General features: G+C 46.3%; 1 protein-coding gene across 1 annotated transcript in view; it reads left to right on the forward strand.

Annotated features, from left to right (window-relative positions):
• The first annotated feature begins 2466 nt into the window (after positions 1–2466).
• Positions 2467–22244, forward strand: part of PRKG1 (protein kinase cGMP-dependent 1) — a 1261510-nt gene continuing 1241732 nt past the window's right edge. Inside the window, exon 1 of the mRNA XM_047703632.1 lies at positions 2467–3214. Within this exon, the coding sequence (XP_047559588.1) occupies positions 2949–3214 (266 nt within the window). The 5' untranslated portion in view covers positions 2467–2948. The remainder of the gene's footprint in view (positions 3215–22244) is intronic.

Below are 22244 nucleotides of genomic sequence, written 5' to 3' on the forward strand. Positions count from 1 at the left end.
AGCCGAAGGCACTCGCTTAAAAGACTGAGCCACCCGGATATTCCTAAATTTTTAATTCTTAAAAATGTGCTCTGTTACAAAATTCAGCATATGTTCTTTATTTCTCTCCAATGAGGAATATGGAAACCCTAGAATGGGTATTTAAGGACCTAACCTCCCTTCATTGTGGTTAATATTTTTATTTAGCAAATTTCTCCTAGGGCACTAGATGGCGACCTTCTCCTTTAGGAAAAAAAGGAAACAGCATAAAATAAAACTCTGGTTTCATTAATACTTTGGCTTTGATAGTTGAAACTTACTGCTACAGATTTAAAAGCGAACAACACAGAGTAAAGCCATGTCTTTCACTGCTAAAGGGGATCAGAATCATAGAATTTCTAGATTTTCAGGTGTCAGGGTAGGAACAGTGTGTTTGGGAAAACATTGTGTGTGGGCTTTGGGAATCCTGGAGTGACACTTATTAACTTAGGTGACCTTGGACTTTGCCTTTCAAACTCTAATTTTTTTCCTTTATAACATGAGGTGATTTGGTTAGATGATCTTGGACGTTGTTTCCAGCTTTGAAATGCTATGATTTTTAATAATACTCTTCTACCAGGCTCTTTGTGAAGTGTTCCTTGTGCTCTAAATTAAATATTTGTTAAGCCAGTGGACAAGATTTAATATTAGTAGGTGTCGACATTACTTAAGTTGAAACTGATACATTAAAAACTAAGTAATTCTGGAAGACGGGGATGAAGTTAGGTTTTGAGGGGTGTGTGTGTGTGTGTGTGTGTGTGTGTGTGTGTGTGAAATCTTGGTCTAAATGTTCCTTTTCAAAAAATAAGCAAGGAGGGGCGCCTGGGTGGCTCAGTGGGTTAAGCCTCTGCCTTCAGCTCAGGTCATGATCTCAGGGTCCTGGGATTGAGCCCCACATCAGTCTCTCTGCTTGGTGGGAAGCCTGTTTCCCCCTGTTTCTCTCTCTGCCTGCCTGTCTGCCTACTTGTGATCTCTCTGTCAAATAAACAAATAAAATCTTAAAAATAAATAAGCAAGGAGAAACATTTAAATATATGCATTTAAGACAATGTAAAATTTGAAAGAACCTGTCCCAGAGTCATTTTAAAACAATTTCTATCTCTTCTATAAAGTTGAGCCTCTCTGCTAGAGTTTTGAATGTGACAAAGTTTTTGTTTCTAATGTATTATTTTAAAAGGCCAACTGTTTTGAGCATTCCTAAAAGTATTCTAGCAGTTTAAATTGCTCATAGATGGAAGCAACAGAATACTAACTATCAACAAGACCAAGAACTCCTTCTCAAATACGAGTAAATAAAGCCAGCCTTCAGCATCTGGTGTGATTAAGAAATTCAGATGTGGCTTGGAATGTTTTTAATTTAAAATAATCAGATGAGTAGAACTGACATTAAATAATAAAAAAAAACTTCAGAATAAAAAGTATTTTAGGATTTATTTATAAACCAAAGTATATGCCTGCTTTTCCTTAGGTATTTCAGACAAGGTAGAAAGATTTTTTTTTTTAAATAAGCAGCCAGTGCTTAAACCTTGATCTTTCTTTTTAAGGGAAGTTACTATTTCAGAGAAAATGCTTTGGCATCTTAGTCTGCATCTATATCTTTTCCCCTTTAAAAAAAGATATACTATTCTGTTGATCATTACCTGGAGACGTGCTCCCCCCACAGTCACAAACTCACACAATGATTTACGTGAAGAAAAAGGCTCTCCATGACACACACAACAGATAAGGAAAAGAAATTGTAGGCATTAGCAAATACTCTGGCAAATTGTAGGCATTAGCAAATACTCAAAGAGGTAGAACAGCCCTTTAGCAGAGGGTGAGGGGGTGGACCACAGGTAAGGGAAAAACACAGATCACAGATGCAATTTTCCCCCCAAACTCGCAGGTTAGCACTAGTGGTCACCATTTCTCAACTGTGGGAGCCGATGTCGTGATGTAATTTGGATGTCCAATGCACACATTTTAACTGTAGCAGATGAGATACAATCCAGGCTCTAAGAAGTTGACAACAGTATGGCCTTCCCCAGACCCCGCCAAACAATGGGCTCATTACCATGCACCTATTTCATTCAACTTTCCTACCAAGGGCTCACCATTTTCAGTAAAATTTTCTGCTGAAAAAACTTCGAATTCCTATTGTCCTGTCATTCTTGTTACTTGGGGTCACAAGCACAGGGCTGCACAGTAAGAGAAACACACGCGCGCGCACACACACACACACAACACACACCCTACCTCATCCCGAGAAGAGAAATAAAAAGTGAACACAGACATGAATTTATGCAGGTTACGGACTCGAAGGCAGTCTCATATTTCTGAAATATCTCGCACTGTCTCTCACACACACCCCACCAAGTCTTTAGGCTCCGGTTACAAGGGCTGCGTCATCTGCCAGATCACATGGTAATTGTTGCTATTTCCAGGATCAAGTGGCATAAAGCTCCCCCCACCCCACCCCTTCCCTTTGGTACCATATAGCGTGGAAGAGTGATTACTGTGTGATGGGGTGAGCCCGGCTGTCTGGTCCAACCCTGCAGCGGGAAGCCAGGTTTTAGGTGGGGTGGCGCGCTCGGTGTTCTCACGAGCCACTGGGAAAGGGGACGGGGGAGGGGGTCTCAGGGGAGGCCGGGCGGCTCTAATTGGTTTCTCAATGAAAGATAATCACCTAGTCCCCGGAGAGGCTGGGGATTAGCACTCTGCCTCTCGTCTCCGCCGCTTTTAGACGTCTCGTCCTTCCCTCGGAGCTTTCAGCGCCCTGGGCAGAAGGGGCTCGCAGACCGCGGCTTCCCGCGCCCGCCGGCCGCTCCGGGGGGCAGCGCAGCCGCGCGCTCGCACTCGGCGCCCCCTCGGCTCCGTCGCCGCGCTCGCCTCCCCCGGCCGGCGTCCGGCCGCGCCCGAGCAAAGTTTCGCGGAGGGGCCCCGGGAGGAAGATGGGCGAGCTGGAGGAGGACTTCGCCCAGATTCTCATGCTCAAGGAGGAGAGGATCAAGGAGCTGGAGAAGCGGCTGTCGGAGAAGGAGGAGGAGATCCAGGAGCTGAAGAGGAAGCTGCACAAATGTCAGTCGGTGCTGCCCGCACCCTCGCCGCACATCGGGCCGCGCACCACCCGGGCGCAGGGCATCTCGGCCGAGCCGCAGACCTACCGCTCCTTCCACGACCTCCGACAGGCGTTCCGGAAGTTCACCAAGTCCGAGAGGTAGGCGCGGGCCGGGGCGCGGCGGGCCGGACGGAGCCCAGGCCCCTCTCGGGCGGGGGGCGCGGGCGCGCGCGGTGGGGGGCGGCGCGGGGCGCCCCCTGCTCGCCGCCGCCTCGCGGAGTGGGGTGGCCCCCGCGGCCGGGGGGCCTGGGAAGGGTTTATTTTTATTCCTGCCCGTCACGTGCCGCGCCTGGCTCTGCGGGGCTGGGAAAGGCGAGCTCCTCGGGGAGACGCGCCCCGGTGGCGTGGGGGTTGGGGAGGAGGCAGAAAGTTTGCTCGCGCCGCTAACTCGGCCGCCCCGCACCCGGCTGCGGGAGCACCGCTCTCCGTGCGCGCGGCGCGGCGGGGACGGCCTCGCCGGGACAGAGGCGCGCGCGTCCCGGAGCCGCAGAGCTCCCCAAGGAGACCCCAGGCCCCGCCGCGGGGCGTGCGCGGTGGCGCAAAGTCGGTGTCCCGGGGGAGGGGCGGCGGAGGCCGGCCGGGGTCGGGCTGGGCCGAGGGACTGACTCGCCCGGAGCCGGAGCCCTGCGGGGACGGTACAGGGGCGTGGGGAGGCGGGACGGGGGCGCGTCTCCGCCGCCGGGATCCGGCCTCCGGGGTGGGGAGACCGGGAGAGGTTTATTCACAGGGTCCCTTCCCAGGCAGCTGTGATGTCAGCAAGAAATGGCAGAGAAGCCCCACTTTCTGGACGTTCGTGTGCCGTGTTTGTGTCCCTTCCAGAAGAGTCACACCTGGGGCTGCCCTGGGCTCGGAGGCGGCTCGGTGACCTTGTACCTGGAGCAGCGCTGGGGCTGCCGGCCAGCCGCGTCCCAGGGTGGCTAAGGCGGCCTCCTTGTTGTCTTCAAAGTTGGGGTGAAGAGGGAGGGGAGCTGTTTCTCTGGGCGCCTCCAGGCTCCTTCCTTTCCTATCCCGGACACTATAGAAGCCCAGTCCTTGCCCTTTCGGAGTTGTGTGTCGCGCGGTGGCGGTGCGGGGGTGGCGGGGTGGGGGGGAGGGGGACTTTGGCCACAAGTAGGAAGCTCTTGCACTCCCCTCGCCGCCTGCACCGGAGGAGGCTGATCGATTGGCTGCAGCATTAAAACGCCTCTGGACATTAGGGAGAGGAAGTGCAGACTCCAGAGCCCATTACTGGCTTTTAGCCCCTGGAAGCGCCCCGCCGAAAGTGCATTTCGCAGGATATTGAATATTCCATTAGGCGTGCCTTCATGCCCGCCTACCTCTTACCCCTTCCCTCTTAGATCACTTGGTGTCTGAGTTTGGGGCTCTCAAGGGACCCCTCAAATGAGCCGGCACTTGGAGGCCGGCTTCTGAAGGGCACGCGTTCTTGTCCAGCGTCCATGGGCCCCCCACTCTGCCTCTGCACCCCTTCCTGGTCTGTCTCTCCTGTGCATTGATTAGTGTTCCTGGGTGGTGGGGGACGGGGGCCCAGGAGACTGAGCAGGGAGGGGTGAGGAGCTGTTAGAAGAGGGCCAGGACCTGGGAGTGGGCCGGGGAGCAAAACAGGAACCAGCCCAAAAGGATTCTCCTTTGGAACGTTGGGCCCGTTCCCAACCTACGTCTCAGGAGACGGTTTTTGAATTCCTGAGGGACACTCCAATTACACAGTGACACTGTCCACATGGCACCTTTGGGCCCAGCCGGCCGTGAAAGTCCCTAGCCAGTGGACCGATGGCCTTCTTCCTGCTGCCAGGCCCAGATTGCAGCCGCCGCTCCTGTCTGGCCTGGCCCTTGGTGGGGAAGCGGCTGTCCCGGGCTGGGCTGAGGCTCTGCGCATTCCGCGGCCGCTGCCCTGCCCCTCGCTCAGCAGCTGGAATCAATCTGCCCACCTCCTTAAGGAGCCACTTCAACAGCGGTCACCCGGCAGCTGCTCCCCTCCCGGCCGACTGGCCGGCCGGCGCTTTAGCGCATTTTTGGAATTTCAGATCCCTGTGTCTCGGCTGTGCCCCTACCAGAAACCAGCGGCCCTCCGCAGCTCGGGGGGAGCCCGCCACCCCCACCCCCCTGCCCACCAACTAAGGCTCTGCAAGGGCCCCGGAGCAAAGCCATCCCCACCCCGAGTCCACTTTCACTCCGGAGCCTGTTCTCAGAGACGCTTTTATTCTCCTGGAGGAGCAGATCTCTCTGGGAATGAGAGGAGGGTTTATGTGCACGGGGAGGAAACGGCTTGTATTTGCACACATCGTCCTCCCTTGCCAAGTCCCCCTGCCCCCAGCTCAGTGGCCTTAGGTGTAGGAGCCTTCTGCCCCTGCGTGGATCATGCGCAGTAGAGGTCAGTGGGTTTTTGTGTCTAGAGTAAATCGCAGGAGCCCTTTCCTGCTTCCTCTCTGCCCGATTTACGCTGGGATTGAGGGTAAACTTTCCCCCACTCAGCACTTAGTTTTTTAGTTTTCAGATGGGAGCCTGGAGTGTATTTTCAGCAAGCTGAGTCAGAGTTTAAAGGATTTTGACAGGTATGATATATGGGGCGAGTAACCCTTGGAATCAGGTACTCATCCTACCCCTTAAAGAGACAATAGCAACTTAATTATGGGTCAGACATTCGTTCTGGTCAAGAAAGGAAGTCCTTTAAACAGTATTTCTCAGATCCAGCCTTTAACAGCAAACAAGAGGCTCTCAAAAGAAAGCGTATTTTCTACCTTTCAGATACTTAGCTTTGGAGAGGAGGTATGTGCTCACCTCTCGCACCTTTTGTGGAACTCTGTGCCACCCGGATGCGCTTGCCAGGGCTGAAGAGACCGCCTTACTGCGCAGTTCAAGTTCACTGGCAGTTGCTATAGAATTTGAGGGATAGCTCTTCATGGGTTCATTTCAAACTTTTCTAGGACATGAAGTTTTTGTTCGAACAAGACACGTACATGGAAAGTACAAGAGTCTGTCTGGTGGGCAGAATGATAAAAGCGCTTTTGCCTCCAAGCCCTGTTTGAGAAAATGACGGCAATCTAAAATATTTACATAATAGGTGACAAAAATATCTTAAGCGTTTATTGCAGTGGAAGGAAATGGGAGAATTCACTGACTGTTGTAATCAAGTCAGTCCAATTAGCCAGACTTCCATGTGTCCACAGAGGATATACGGCACAGTCTCCATTAAGAGTGATCTAAGTATCCAAGGAATGCTTAGATGAAAATTATACTAGGGAAAGGGAAGATCTGAGTGCTCAGCTTAAGTATCAAGTGTACAGTATGATGATCGTGTTTAAAAAGGAAGCGTCCGGCTTGCTGTAGTTCTCATTTGCAGACCCCATAGAAATGCCCGGTAGGGATCAAGTGATTATCTTGGAAAACTGTAGGATGATGATGATATTGTGAATTTACATAACACTTTGCCCATCAAGTCCAAGTGTTTCACATAGTTTTCTGTGAACTTGCAATTCCCTGCGTGTACATGCCCCAAGTCAAGAATTACCTAATATCCTGAATTCTTTCCCTGAGTTTTACACACACACACACACACACACACACACACACACACACACCCCTCCATTCCTTATTTTGGCTGCCTGTCTGGCTCCAAGGACTGCAAACAGTTGTTGTTGTTTTTGAAGTAGCTTGAGGGCAAGCTGGAATCAATATTAATCTGTGACAGGGACAATAGATTGTATCCCAAAGACATTCAAGCTATTCTCGTCACAAATCCCTCGATTCTTGGTGATGTAAGTTCATCATTTGGAACTTGAACTTCCCTCCACTGGGACATGGATGCTTGGGGATGGATGCCCCAGAAAGCTCATTGCTTTTTGCATTTCTCATTCAATTCAGGTCTGGTTTAACCTTCAGACTAAATCAAGGGATTTGGCCTAGTTTCGACATAAGCCACCTCAATGAAATGAGTGAGTAGCCGCTGAATTCTGGGCCTGGCTTATTAATTGTTCATAGAGAAAATCCACAGTGCTTTGAAATAGCAAAGGCAATAAAAGAGAGTGGATCCGAGGAATGTGAGTCTCGAAGAAGTCACTGGCCTGAGATCTCACAGCTAGGAAATGCGAGAGACAAGTTTCAACCCCAAATCTTGACGTTTCTGGAGCCCAGGTTCTAAGCTGCAATGTTTTCATCATCTTGGATAGCTCAGGTCCCATCTTGGTAATGGGTGAGTCCTTTCAAATTGAAATAAAAGAACCTGTCCTAAATCAGAATAGGATCTTTGTTAGAAGAGTCTTAGGGCCAGCACACAACTGACCTCCCGAGAAGTGGCAACAAGCCCTTGTGTACAGCACACACACTTGGATGTGCTCATGAGTCTGGGATTTCCTCAGGCAGTCCTGGCCTTGAGCTTGCCATATACCAGTCTTTCCCTTTGCTTCCTTCCCACCTTTCTCACGCCAGAGGCAGAGCTGATAAATAGGATGGTTGTGACGGTGATCTCGGTTGCCTCCTTTGGACATCATTCATTATTATATCCTTTGCCTTTTGCCTTGCAGACCACTCATACTATTCCTTCCTCTCTACCAGTCCTCCCATCTAAAGATATCTATTACAAAGTAACAGTATCTCGCTATGTTACTGGTTATCCTTTCCAGAATAACATAGTTTAACAGCTTCTGGGAGAGGACATTGATTTAGTTTGCTCAGATGAGTGATAGCTATGACAAAAGATTAAGGGGATTCAGGCTGAGGAGGACAGGGAAGATGTTTTGTCAGCATCCTGGGGTCTCCCTACATGTCATTGGGAGAGGACAGATTCTGAGCATAAGCACCTCACACCTCCTTTTGGTCAAAGCGGTACCCTGCTTTTAGTGGGGAGAAAATGGAGCAAATTGTCCCTGAAGTGCCTTTTAAAGAATCACAGAAATGGGACCTGAAAGATAGTTCACGTTTCGGAATTTTGCATCAGGACTAGACTTGGTGAATTGATATCTTCAGCTTATCATCTGTCTGGGCTGCTGCTTTAAGATGGATTCACTTTGCTTCGAGGTTGGCTCAGGGTCTGGAAGCATGTACATTGTCCAGATGTATTTGTAATATACCAGGAGTTCTTGCTCCATTTGAATCATTGATCTATGTGTGGGTTGAAAGTTCACATTTAATCACTCATTTAATCACACATTCATTAGAAAGTGGACTGACCCTCATGAAATGATTTCTAACAGACCTGAAAAAAACAAGCCACGTCCTACCTTCTTCCTCTTTCCCTAAGTGCCCTCTCTCCCTGTGGTGTGGGAGACGCCGAGGGTGCATTGAAATCCTCTCTCTTCATCAGATTTTCAGGTGATTTCATAGTTGTTCAGAGCACGAATACTTATTTTCCTTTGCCGTGGAGAACGAGCTTATCAGAGTGCAGGACCCTGCCTTATCTTGGATTCTTGGAGCACTTGGACGTTGCTGGGAGCTTGGAGATAAACCAGGGATAGCATATCCTGTTTCACCAAAGTGAAAGCTCAGAAGTTTGGGAATCGTCAAAAAGGAGTCCTGACCTTGAGTCTACCTTTGTCGGTGCCACGCTGTTGCGTCCCCGCATGTGTATGTGTGTGTCTATGTGTGTGTGTACCTGCACACACACACACACACACACACACACACTGCCACTTGATTTGTTTTATGACTTTGTAGTAGTTCTTATTCTGAAATTCCTCCAAGTTGGCTCAAATCAGTTTCTTCTAAAATGGAAGGTTTACTTCTTAGGCTGTTAAATTAAAAACAAAACAAACAGACAAAAAAACAACAGAGAGATAGACCCACCTTGCAGTTTGTCAAGTACTTGTGTTTGGTACTGGGCACAGGGCCCAAGATTGCCTCTCAGAACCAGCTCTAAGAACCAAGCTTGGTTGCTCCTTGTGGAAATATATCTTCTCCTTTTACCCACTGAGGATTTTTCACTTCCTTTTCTTTGTTCCTGGGTCACACTGTGTTGTCTCTCTCTCTTTTGGGTCCCCATGTTTCCCTCTTCCAGCTTAACGTTAGTCTGTGAGTCCCACCGGATTGGTTTCAGTGGCAAAAATCATAAAACAACAGAGAACAGAGTTCTTGCTCAAAATGCTACTCTCATCTTTTAAAAAATCTATCCTAACTTCAAGCAATTCAGGTGTTATACAATGTGAATTTCCTAAAGTTTAAAAAAAAATGCCTATTGTTCATTTTGAAATAGAAAATGCTTTGAAATAGTGGCTCTATTAAAAAAATGGGTATTTCCAGAAACTGTATCTTGGAAAAAGTCTTGTTTTCTTATATGAAGACAGATGGTGGTTGTAGTCTCCTTATTTTGCTTAGAGTTCTAAAACAACAAAACCCTTTTTAAAAACTCTTAACCTTACTCCTCCCTGCTCACTAAACGTTATTGGGGGATCGCAGACTTCATGTTGCTTTATTCTAAACCCTTCCATATTGTTTCCTATATATGGAGGTGATAGAAACCCATGCTTCTTGGGGAAATAGACTAGTTTTAAATTCAATCAATATAAAGTTTATGGGGGCTGGAAAGTTTCAAAATTCTATGTGTCATTTGTCCTGTCCAGTGTTTGCTGTGTGTTTATCTGTTTTTAGTGAATGCTCGTTCAGGACATATTTTTGGAACTTAGTCCCAAAAGGTTGCTGTGTTGATACCAGGAGCTGATTTGAGTTGACTCTGTCATGTGAAGGGATACATTGATAGCACTTGGGCTCTCAAGGTGATAAATGCGATGGACTGGTTTCATCCAAATGTTTATCTGTTGAGCTAATCCGATAAGACACCTAACAGGAATTACCTTGCTGGTTTAAACTTTGCACTCGTGATAAAGATGATCAACTATCGTTCTCCACTGATTCTCTCAGATTGGCTGCTAGTTCAAACTGTCCTTCCTTTCTCGTCCAAATCAGAGAGGGCTTCTAAGTGTGTTTTTATCCTCACTTTATTCGAGCACTCTGATCCCACGTGCTGCGGTAATGCTTCTCGTGAACCTTGCAGGGATCCCAGAAATACTCCTGTTTGCCGCTTACGAGTATCTGTAGGTCTGTTGACTGCACTATATGCTACTACTACTGTCTGAGGAGCAAATCTGAAGCCTTTGGGCACCTGTGAATTTTTTTCTTGATGCCTCTCGTATGTGGTATAGATAATGCCCTTTTTGTGCATCCTGTGGCCACCAGGAACGTGGCTGCAGATGCCCTCAAATTCTCAAAATAGAACATTCTTTTATATCTCATGTTGTAACCGCCCCCCCCCCCCCCCCGGTTGAAACCAGGTCTGTCCACAGTAAAAATTTCAACCAAATAAACTCCTCAGCTTCCTTTTTCCCCATCTACCCCCTCTCCCCCAGGCTGATTTTTGGAGAAAGGGTAAGAACCACACGTACCTAGAATGTGTCAAAAGCAAGCAAGCGAAACTTAACAAAACTAAACAAGAACCGAACCTTCTGGAGAGTGACACCAGTTCCTATTCAGTCTGATCTCCTCGTGGAGAATAAGACGGCTCCAAAATAGTCATTGCAGTGTCCTGTGTCTTCCTCAGGCAGGCTCCAGCTGTGGGGTCCCGCCCCCCAGGGCTGGGTATTTGATTAGTTGGAGGTTAAAATGAGTCCATGATAGCTTGAGTCACAATTTGTGAATTACTTGTGTCTTAGGAAATAGGAGCGCTCCCAGGCGTCTCTCGGGAGAGCCCATTCCCGGCGTTCTGCTGGGCTTTCTGGGCTGGCTGGATTGCAAGGGCAGGCAGGAAGTTGCATGTCACCCACAGACGCTGCTGGTGTTCACAAGAGAGTGTTGCACGCAGGAACGTCACCCGTCACCCGTCTCGTGAGTCATGGCAGGAAAAATGTCTGAGAACTTCTGATCTGAACCATGCCTCTAAAAAGTCAGAGTCTTGACCCGGTGACCCTCAAAGCTACTTAAAAACAATGGTTGTTGGATTTCCTCTGCTCTCCTTAAACTTAGCACGTCTACTGCAGAGCGACGTGTCCCCAAGTGCGATGGTTCTGGTCTTGGCGGTACCAGGGCTGTCTCTGGGCGGTGCACGAGGGAGTTTATTGTATATGAACAATCGGGAATTTCACTGAGGGTTTGAGGAAAACATGTAACAAGCACATCAAAGCCATGCTGTGTGGATATTATTGCTTATGATAAGGCTAAATTTTAAGAAAAAAGTCTAAACATATCAATGGTGTATTGATGGGTATCCAGAAGAGGATGGGGAAAGATTTTTTTAGGGTCATTTTCTTTTTTCTTTTTCTTTTTTAAACATTTTATTTATTTGAGAGAGAATAAGAGAGAGACCACACAGGCAGAGGGAGGAGCAGAGGGAGAAGCAGACTCTCCGCTGAGCAGGGAGCCCAATGCGGGACTCGATCCCAGGATCCTGAGATCATAACCTGAGCCAAAGGCAGATGCTTAACTGACTGAGCCCCCAGATGCCCCTTAAAGTCATTTCCAACAAGGAATGAAGCAGATTGTTTTCATGCTTGTTTCCTTACTCATCCCTTTTCTGTTTTGGAAGATTCTAGCTACGTGTGTTACTTGGGTGCTCGTCTCTGGTGACTCAGTTTCTCCACAAGAGTTAGAGGAGTGACATAGAGCTAGACAGGAATGGTGGATTTTATAAAATATACTCTTGTTCTGGTTAAGAATTATTCACTCCAGGGCTGCCTGGGTGGCTCAGTGGGTTAAGCCTCTGCCTTCAGCTCAGGTCCTGATCTCAGGGTTCTGAGATCAAGTCCCACATCAGGCTCTCTGCTAGGCAGGGAGCCTGCCTCCTCCTCTCTCTCTCTCTTTCTCTACTTGTGATCTATCTCTCTGTCAAATAAATAAAATCTTTAAAAAAAAAAGAATTATTCACTCCAATATATCCTCAGAAAAACATCGGATTTCCCCCCAGATTTATGAATTTTCTTTACCATATGCCAGCAGGGCCCACAGTTGACCAGGACAGGTGGGGAAGAATAAAGGATGCTGGGACCCAGTCCCCATCTGGCCTGGGGCCCTGGGACACTCTGTCCTGGAGTACAGTGTGGCTTCCCTACTTCCCGCCAGGGCTCCTCCTTGGATCCTGAGACATCTGTGGCCATGAAGGGTGGCGTGGCATTTGTAGACGGAAAGACATATTTGTTTGTTTGTTTGTTTCTTTCTTTCCTTTCTTCCTTCCCTCTATCTCTCCCCCCCTCCCTCTTCCTTCCTTCCTTTCTCCTTTTCTTTCTTCTTTCTTCCTTCCTTCCCTCCCCCCCTCTCTCTTTCCTTCCTTCTTTTCTTCTTTCTTTCTAAAAACGCAATTTGGAAACAGTTTGGGAGGGAAAACCTTTAAAAAAAAAAAGAGACAAATTTATTTTCCTGTATTTCTGTATTTCATTGACCTGTAGGAAACTAGATTAATCTAAATGAGGAGAAAGCCTTTTTTTAAAAAACTGTTACATTTAAGAGAATGGCTTAGTGGAAAAATGAGAAAAATACGTGGGAAAAGGAGGGGGATGTATAGGCAGGAGGAAGAATTAACCCCAGTGCCATCTTCTTTCAGAGCATAATGCAGACTGTCCCCCCTCTACTAAAGAAAGGGAATCCTTAAGATCTGGATGTAGGTACCCTCCAAAAGATAGAGAAAAAACCGTGCAGAGAGGAGGGAGAGAGGAAGAGGCTGAGATTTCAAAATTGACCACAAGATGGCAGCAGAAGTACAATATTTAGGCAGTTGGATTGCTCGTAGCTGGGACTGGCCTTTGGTTGGCGTGGAAAACATATTCCCAAACATACAACTTTCTTAATGTCAGTGTTCGCGTCTTTGGAAAGTGTTTTCATTGAATACATTTGGTATGACCGTTTCCCAATTAGTAGTGATTTCAGGGAATGTATTGAAAAAGCCAGAGCACCGTGTGCTTCTGCCTTGTTTGCCTTTAACAAAAGGGAGACAGCACGCTTGGCACTTTGAACATTAATATCGGTCTGAGGGAAATTCCTAAAATCCCTTTGAGACCTCTGGGCTCAGATTTGCCCGAGACAAGACAACCGAGAGAAATAACGGAAAATTAATAGTAGTAAGAAATATATGCATGAGGAGACAAGATTGAGATTTTTCTACTCCTTTCTTCTCCCAAAAGAACTAAAAGACAATTATTATAGGAAAAAGAGCAGTTTTTAGGGGAAACTTCTACTGGCTTCTATTAGGTTGTTTGATCTTCTTAGTGCTTCTGTGATTCTAGAACATCATTAAGTAAATCTTCACGTGGCCCCTCGCCGGGTGAGGTCCTTCTTAGAAAAACATTTGAATGATCTAGTTAATGATTATTTATACACATCTAAATATTTGCAAGAGAGAAACGACTTTTTTTTTTCTGGGGCGCCCTAAATAGCAAGTGCCTTTCAACGATTTTAGGGGAAAAAGGAACTAGTGTAGTCTGACCTACCACAGAGGGATAAATTGTGGGTCACATCTAATGGACTGGATGTTTTTGAATCAATAATCCCTTGGAAAGGGCCATTCAGACTTCCTGTAAAATGCTGTTTCAGTCCGTCTGTGACCCTTCTCCTGCAAAAGCCCCCCAGGGGACTGGGGGGGACTCATTCTTGCTGATGGCATCCTTTGTGATTTGACGCTGAGGAGTAATGTACTTATTTTGGTCTGTCTCAGTAACCAAGGGTCAGTGCCAACATGAAGCTGTACTCTGGGTCAAAAGAAGTCAGTTTTGAACTGATGCGATGACTTGGCCTCTTTAATGGGTTCCTTTGCTCAGATACTGTGTCAGATTGTACTTAGATAAGCTTGCAAGGTGGGACGTAGAGAAAATTTAGAACACTGCCGATATTGCCATCCTGTTTGACAGCAAATTGCCTTTGTGAGATGGGTTTTGAAGCCCTGCGATGCATTTATTTGAAGCTGTCAGCACCTAAAACATGCTCTCTGGGGCAAGAATTTATATTTTTTCTGGGCAAGGGAGGAAAGTATTACGTAGCGTAGGACCCTGAGAGTGGGCGAAGGGTAGCTAGAATGTAGGGGATTCTCTGTGCTGTGTTCAGGACAGAAAAAGCAAAGCTGGTCACTGTTAGACATGGAGAAGCAGGAGGGAAGCAGTGTGACGTTTTGCTTTCTCTGATCGTCCTGGTGTGTTAACAAGGCAAGACCAGTTTCCCAAGGAGAGAGGCAGGGTTTGAGGTAGCCTGCCTTGAGTTTGGGGTTATCCAGCCTCACTGTCTGGCTCAGGGCATCACGGGGCTGTCCTCAGGGGCGGAGACCCACCGTGGGCTTGCTGTGGCTTTGATAGGAGAGCAAGCAGTGAGAGACGCTTCCTTCTTTCTCACCGTGTTCATACTCGCCGTGTTTGAATCTGGATATACTTTTTGATGCTTAAGAACACAGGGGCGCCTGGGTGGCTCAGTGGGTTAAAGCCTCTGCCTTCGGCTCAGGTCGTGATCCCAAGGTCCTGGGATTGAGCCCCACATCGGGCTCTCTGCTCAGCAGGGAGCCTGCTTCCCTTCCTCTCTCTCTCTCTCTCTCTCTGCCTCTCTGCCTACTTGTGATCTCTGTCAAATAAATAAATAAAATCTTTAAAAAAAAAAAAAGAACATGGACCACATCTCAGATTTGCTGACTTTCATCTTTTCTTAGGGTATGTCTACTTCCTTGATTTTTTTTTTAAAGATTTTATTTATTTATTTGAGAGAGAGTGAGAGTGCGCAAGCAGGTGGTGGGGTCAGAGGGAGAGAGAGAAGCAGACTACCCCGCTGAGCAGGGAGCCTGATGGGGGAGGGGGTGGGCTTCATCCTAGGACCCCTGAGGTCATGACCTGAGCTGGAGGCAGAGGCTAACAGACTGAGCCACCCGGACACCCTTCCTTGATTGTTTAATTGCCAAAGTAATGCATGCTGGTTGTCAGACAATAAAAGGTAACATTTAATATCCGCCCCCCACCCCACATTCCCCACTCGTGCTCTGCAAGCAGACAGCGTTCTCCTTTCTGTATGTTTATGCAAACCTTTGTACAGAAAGAACTTTCCTGCCCATTTGGAGTTTTTTTGTTTGTTTGTTTCTTGCTTGTTTTTCTAACTAAAGTGGAATTATTCTGTAATATTCCTCAGTAAACTGCTGGGTTGTTTTGTGTGTGTGTTTTGTTTAGTTGTTGTTGTTGTTTTTTGTTTTGTTTTTGTTTTTGCTTACTAATAGCTCCTAGGGTTCTTTCCAGAACAGTCTGTATTGGTTTTTTTTTTAATGGCCATGCCGTTATTCCGTAGTATCCGTGTATTCCCGCTTACGGAGATGGATGGTTATTTGTTTTGTTTGTTTGCAGGCATAAACAACGCTGCCACTGATATCCTCATACACATTTTCTCAACTGTCTGTTATTTATGTATAGGATTAAATTCCCAAAACAGAGCGTGCTAGGTCAGAAAAGCTGCTAATTTTCAGTGTGACGTCTTTAGTTTATGTGATTACACAGTCACTTGCCATGTCAGAAAAATGAGCCCTCGCCCTCTCTAGTAAAAATAAAAGGCATGCTGGTGCCATCAGTGCAGTTAATTTTCTACATTAAAGAAAAGAATTTTTAAAAATCAGGCATAGGACCATAGCAGTCACGTGTGGAAAGTTCTTATTTATTTCTTTTTCTATACTTGAGCTGCATGCATGAGAACATTCCTTTTGAAGCCATGTTTGCTTTTCAGATTTATAAAGTCCATATTGTGCTTCTGGCTTACTATTTTTTTTTTTTTCTTCTCTAAAGTGGAAGAAAATTCCCACATTCCTACGATGTAATGATTTTGCAAGTAAGAATAAAATTGTTTGCATATACTGCTCTTAAATAACGAGAGTCCCTCTTTAAGGGTTACAGTGATTTGTTTTTCTTTCATCAAAATACATTTTTGAAACTTGGAGGATTCTGAGGAACTTGCTCCCACTTGGGAAAATAACAAATTCCAAGTCACTCAGCTACATTTTTTTCTTTGAAGGCCAGTGGGAAGATTTGGACATATATGGTGCTGGAACTACTCAGTGCAGCTTTCTTTTTATAGGATGGCAACCTCTGGTAGAGTTTTCTTTTCTTTCCTTTTTTTTTTCGATCATTGTTATGATATTGGACTAGATTTACTAAAAGAGAGCTTTGCAAATATTTATTTGGGTCAAAAATCATGCATATTAATGGTAATCAATCGTGGGATTGAAGCTATAAAGGGATATGCTTTTCGGAGAGTAGGAAGCGCAAATTTCAGAAATTTTAGCTCCATCTTACAGAGAAATGATCCCGGGACGTGTCATGATAATTAAACAGGGGGCTTTGGAGTCATGGACCCAGGATAGAACTCTGGTTCTCCTTCACACTGGCCTGGTGATTTTCAGTGAATGACTTCTCTCTCTGAGTTTTGGTTTCCATGTCTGTAAGACAGGGCTAATGATGCTTCTCCCCACAGGCTCCGTAGATAGGAGATACTCCATACCTGTTTGTGGAGTAACAGGACCGAAGGCAAGTACAAAGTGTTAGGTAAACTTGCTAGCCAGTGTGTGCCAATGCAAGGCTAACAGGTTGTAGGGATTTTTAAAAACTTCAGTTCTGGTATTAGCAATGACAGAACCTCAGGCCTAGAAAGGATTTTAGGAGATAACTTTGTCCATCCCCTCTGATTAACAAAACATTAATGGCAAAGGAACCGAGCAGACACGTAGAGGTTCAGAGAGATGTGATTTGCCCAAGCCGTGACGCTTGTCCAGGATGGTACCACCCATGTCTCCTGTTCGCCGTCGAACCCCTCCTTACACCATCCGGAAGACCCACAGTGACGAGTGAAAGGCAGGAAACTAGACTTTCATGAACCAAGACACAAGTGGAAAACAGATGGGCAGAATGTTGTTTCTACGTTTTCAGAAAAAATGTAAAATGTACACAGATGATCTGTAGATCAAAGGCGCGCTGAGTGTGCCCAGGGTGGCATCCTGCCGACTGGAAGCCCGTTGTGTAAGTTTCTTCCAGGTCGTGGGTTGGGATGAATCACGGCTGGGGACTGCCTGTGAGGGCTGAAGAGATGGCAGGGACACAAGTGAGTGCACCAGCTCTCTCAGGCTCTGGGAGAGACTGGATGCTCAGGGGAGCTTCTCAGAGTGGAGGTCCCGCCCAGAGGGAGCAGCCCCACGCCAGGGGTTAGTGACAGTTGTCATACTTCCTCAGCCGGAAGCCCCTTCCTCAGGGCCCTGTCTGTCCTGCTCTTGTCACTCATCCTTGTTCAGTGCTTCCGAGTGATAACTTTCCCTAATCAGTGGAGCTGTGGGGCTGGAGACTTGGGTGGGGAACTTTCGTAGCTACTGTAGCAGAACAGTAGGCTTGACCTGACGAGCCCGAAGCCCGGAGGGTCCAAGTGCCTTCGCTGAGCCTCCCTGTGTGTGTGTCTGTCTCCCCCCATCAACACAAAGCTTGCACATTGCTGTGTTCCCAATGCCCGTTTGCAAGTTACAGGCTGATAGGGACTCTATCTGAACTTGGCAGTGGAGACACAAACTATTCCAGATTTTATTTCGGTGTGAGAAGGTGTCTGAAGTACGCAGGAGACCCCAAGCTGGGATCTTCCCCACCGGCATGCGGCGGGGATCCCACCCTCCGTGCCCTCCACAGCCACAGATCTCATCAGGCTTGTGGAAAGCAGTCAGTGAGCTCGGGCACGTAGTAATGGTCCAGTTTGTGCCTCGTCCGGCCATTCAGTAAGTGTTAGGTCCCATTGTTATTATTCACGTTTCCTGAGTTCATTCACCAAGTATATAATGACTTTTGACTCCAGACCCATTCAGCGTCTTCCCTGACTTCTAACTCCAAACTTGGTTTTTCATTCTGCTGGTTAGAATAGCTCTGACCCAATTTTTGGAGTCATTTCCCGAATCGCAGATGGCACTCTGACAGGCTATATTTAGGGCTTCTTTTTCATTCATGGTGTCGTCTCGGCTCTCTTTCTACAAACCTCACGCCCTCCTCTCACCCCATCCTATCAGAGACCTGAGGCTCTTGGACTAGCTTTGGCTGTGTTATGGGCCCCCCACAGTTACCGGCTCTCTGCGTGAATAACCCGGGGGCGTCTCAGATTCTGAACTGCATCGTAATCCCCGGGAACTCTTCCTAAAATGCACTTTCTGATTGGGCAGGTCAGGGGAGGGGCCAGAGGCTGTGTATCTGACGTGAGCTGAAGCCGCTCATTCTTATGTGGCCGAGGATCGGCCAAGGTTTTCTCTGGCCGGTGCCTTCCTCTTTTCCTTTTTTCCCCATACACGTTTTTTACACAGATAAAGGACAGTCAAACACATGAATGCAAACGAACGTGTTCACGATGCATGAACATGGGTTACGATGTAAGATCAACTCCTTACCTGAGCCATGATCTGAGCCAGGAGGAGACGTTCTGGTGTTCTTTCCCCTTCTAGACAGTAAGTCCGCACAGCTCTGCATTGTACGGGCTGAGAGGGGAGGCTGCACTTGAGTTTAAAGCCCCTAATATCTTGGTCATGTTGCTTCACCTCCTTGAACTTCAGCTTCCTGTCTGCACAATGGAGAGAAGAAGGCCCCCACCTCAACTGATGAAGAAAACTGGGGGTAAGCTTGCAGGGAGTGATTCCCATGGCCTTCGTGGTTTTAGGGGTAGTGTTCTGGGGACAAGTCAAATTTGTCCCCAAATGACTAATTTGGCCCAGAAAGATCTTCAGTTCAGATAAAATGGGGAAGTGAGAAGTGCTCATCCAGCTTTGGTTAAGAGCTTCTCGTGTGCAACGCCCTTCATTGGCATGACCCCATCTGCTCTTCTCAGCGACGCCATGTTTCCTCGTGGGTTCTGCGTGCATGGGGAGACTCATCCAAACGCATGAAGTGGTTTCTTCGGAAGCTTGCTGGCCCAGGACTGTCTGGCTCTTTGGCTCCAGCCGTGTATTAGCTCTATCCACAGCAGGTGCACAAGGAGGAGTAAGTATAAAGGAAAATGGCCCCGTGGAGACCTTTGGCCATTCTGACCATTCCAACACCCAGGGGACCCTTCAACCAAAGTACATGCAGACCTCTAGCATAAACCTCTAGCTAGGTGTTACAGGAGACTCCCGGGCTCTGTCTCAACAGGTTCCGACTTCATAGGTTTGGGAAGTTGGGGACCAGGACATTTTCCAGACCATCCTGGAGAACCGTCTCTGTAAGCGAATCCTGGTTCCCATGGGCTGCTGTAACAAGTCACCACAGACTGGGCAGCCCAACACAATAGAAATTTGTTCTCTCATGGTTTTGAAGACCGGAGGTGGGATTCCAAAGTCGGCAGGGCGATGCTGTCCCTGAAAACGCTGAGGGAGGATGCTTCCTGTGCCTTCCTCCCCTCTGGTAGCTGGCTGCAACCTTGGGCATTCCTTGGCCTGCAGGCGTGTCCCTCTGGTCTCTGCCTTTGCTCACTTGGCTGTCTCCCCTCTGTGTGTGTCTGTGTCCAGATTCCCCTCTTCTCTCCAGGGCAATAGCTGTACAGGCCACCCTTACCCAGGACAATCCCGCTTGATTACATCTGCCAAGACCTGATTTCCAGCTAAGGTCATGTTCAGAGGTTCTGCATGGACATGAGTTTTGGTGGTGGGGTGTGGGGGTGGGGGAGGGGGGAATAGTCAACCCAGCACAGTATACCATCTGTTTTTAAAAATGTCTCCTTTAAGGCCGGGCTATAAAGCTGGGACTTCTGCAGTTTGCTGAGCCCTGTGGGAAAGAGGTTTTAGATGGGACGAGGGATGAAGGGCATTCCTAGGTAATGATGCGGGTTTCACAGAGGCTTTGTCGACACCCTGCCATTTCTGTCTCCTCTCCTCCCCCTGCCCCTTCTCTTATTTTTCACAAGACCCAGTGATTGATAGTCCTTTGGTTCAGATGAAAGTATTAGTCTCTCGTGGTTCCAGGAAATGTCATGGATCTCTGGTGGCTTATGGCTCTCTTGTTAGCACAGTATGGGTTTTATGAAGATTTACGGGGAACCAAAATTGGGCTTAAAATGAGAGGCAACCAGTGATTTTCATTTCTGTAGACTGTAGTTTTCCTACCTGTAATTTTAGGGGGACAGAAACTTTCATGCTGTCATTTCAACACTTCTCTATAATTTTGGTAAATTGTTTCCCTAGGGTTACAAAGAACAAGTAGAATAAACCTCAGATATGCTTAATTACGGTAAAGACAAGTTTTCTTTGGCACATTTATCTAAGCAGTGTCAAAATGCAAACTAATTTTGAAACGCTCTAAATGTTTCAGTCAAAATTACGCATCTTAAAACAACAGAGTTATGTTTGAGAAAAAAAAAAACTTTTTAAGTTGGCATTATTTTATATATTTAAAAGTCAGATTTAAGTAGTTCTCCCACCTTTAGCCCAAGCTGAAGTACACCCACATATACTTTGTAACCTAACTGCTTTTCGTTAATGTGGCCTATAATAGGAATTGTATTTCTACCACTAAGAATTTAAACTCCCTCTTAGACGTTTAAGAACAGCTCAAGAGACAGAGCAAATTAGCTAGTCTTATTGGTGATTTGGTCTTTTTAAAATTTTTTTTTATTTTTTATTGATTTGGTTTTATATAAAATAAACAACGTAATAAAAGAAGTTCAGGTATCATTTGAAAACATAATCTTAAATTTTATGGTAATACAGGTATATTTTTGTTGGAATATATTTAATGCTCAACCACTCTTCCTCCAAGATGCTTTAAGGAATCCAGATTCCTGGGCATGATTTGGGGTTTCTTGGTGATATTGAATATTTAATGATGTACTATTCAATATGGACTCATGAAGGCCTTTTTGAGAGAAAAATCTCTCTGAACACTTATGCTACCCAGACAGAAGTATCTGTCCTCTGTTCTTCTCAACGTTGTATATGCCTTTGTTTCATTTGCTTCCTGTCCATCTGCCATCTGATTATTTATTTGTTTATTTATTTATTTTAGATCTTATTTATTTATTTATTTGGAGAGAGAGAGAGTGAGGAGAGGGGCAGAGGGAGAGGGAGAGAGAGAATCTCAAGCAGACTCTATGCTGAGCACAGAGCCTGACACAAGGCTTGATCTCATGACCCATGAGATCATGATCTGAGCCAAAATCAACAGTTGGACACATAACCACTGAGTCCACCAAGAACCCCCTGACTTATTATTCTTTTTTAAGCAAGTTTTTCTCAGTGCTGGATGAGCTCAATAATTCAAATGACCATTTCATTTCATAGAAACTTTCCTGGAAATATCCAAGTGCCTTTAGTAGTGGGAAGAGGGGTCAGCCAAGGGTCCCACCCATTGGAAGAGGTGATCGGCCCCTGTTTTGTTGAAATTTTCCAGGGCTATCTTTTGTACTAAGTTGTGTAAAGGTAGTTGAAAGGGTAGATGTGGAATTCTGTGGAAGAAGTACAGAAAAGTGAATTCCACTACCCAACATCAGTCATTGGCTTTCTATTAAAAGTACTTATCAGTTACCTACGTGAGCATATCAATGGCATCATAATCAGATTTGCAGAGGGCAAGATGCTGCAAGGGTTGGTAATTTTATTGGAAAAGAGAATCAAGATCCCAGAAGACTTTGATGGGTAAGAGCAGTGGTTTATAATCCTAATACGCCCAATGTTCTCCTTTTCATGCCAAATGTTCCCTAGTGCTCCCAGGCTGTTTTGAAATGAAATGCATAGATAATATAACCCATCTGCACACACAAAAAAATGTGTTTGTGTACCTAGTACCCTAACGATATTCCAAAAAAGAAACAACTTAAAATAATGTGTAATCAAATAGTATGTGGTTTAGTAAGTGCTTGTAATGCCCAGGCTGGAAATGGCTACAGGAAAAGGACTGGGTAGAACATTGAACTGAAGATGGGAAGTGCTTGCTCCTTTTCATAAAATCACATCAGGGAACAACTGAAAACATATCTTAGTCTTGGTGTGTCATATTGGTCACCCCAATGCCACTATTTCTGTATTTCTGTCAAGTGACTCAGTTTTCTAAAATGGTGAACAACTCTCTGTGAAATTTCTAGCAAAATAAAGTATCCTTTTCCCTTAATTCACATGATAATTGCATTACTAGCAAACTTAATGTCATTTAAAACTATGCAAAAATTTTTTCATTTACATGTAAAAGAGATTTAGGTTCTAGGATTAGATGATTATTTACAGGTT

This window comes from Lutra lutra, chromosome 14 (genome assembly GCF_902655055.1).
Source record: "Lutra lutra chromosome 14, mLutLut1.2, whole genome shotgun sequence".
Lineage (NCBI taxonomy): Eukaryota > Metazoa > Chordata > Mammalia > Carnivora > Mustelidae > Lutra > Lutra lutra.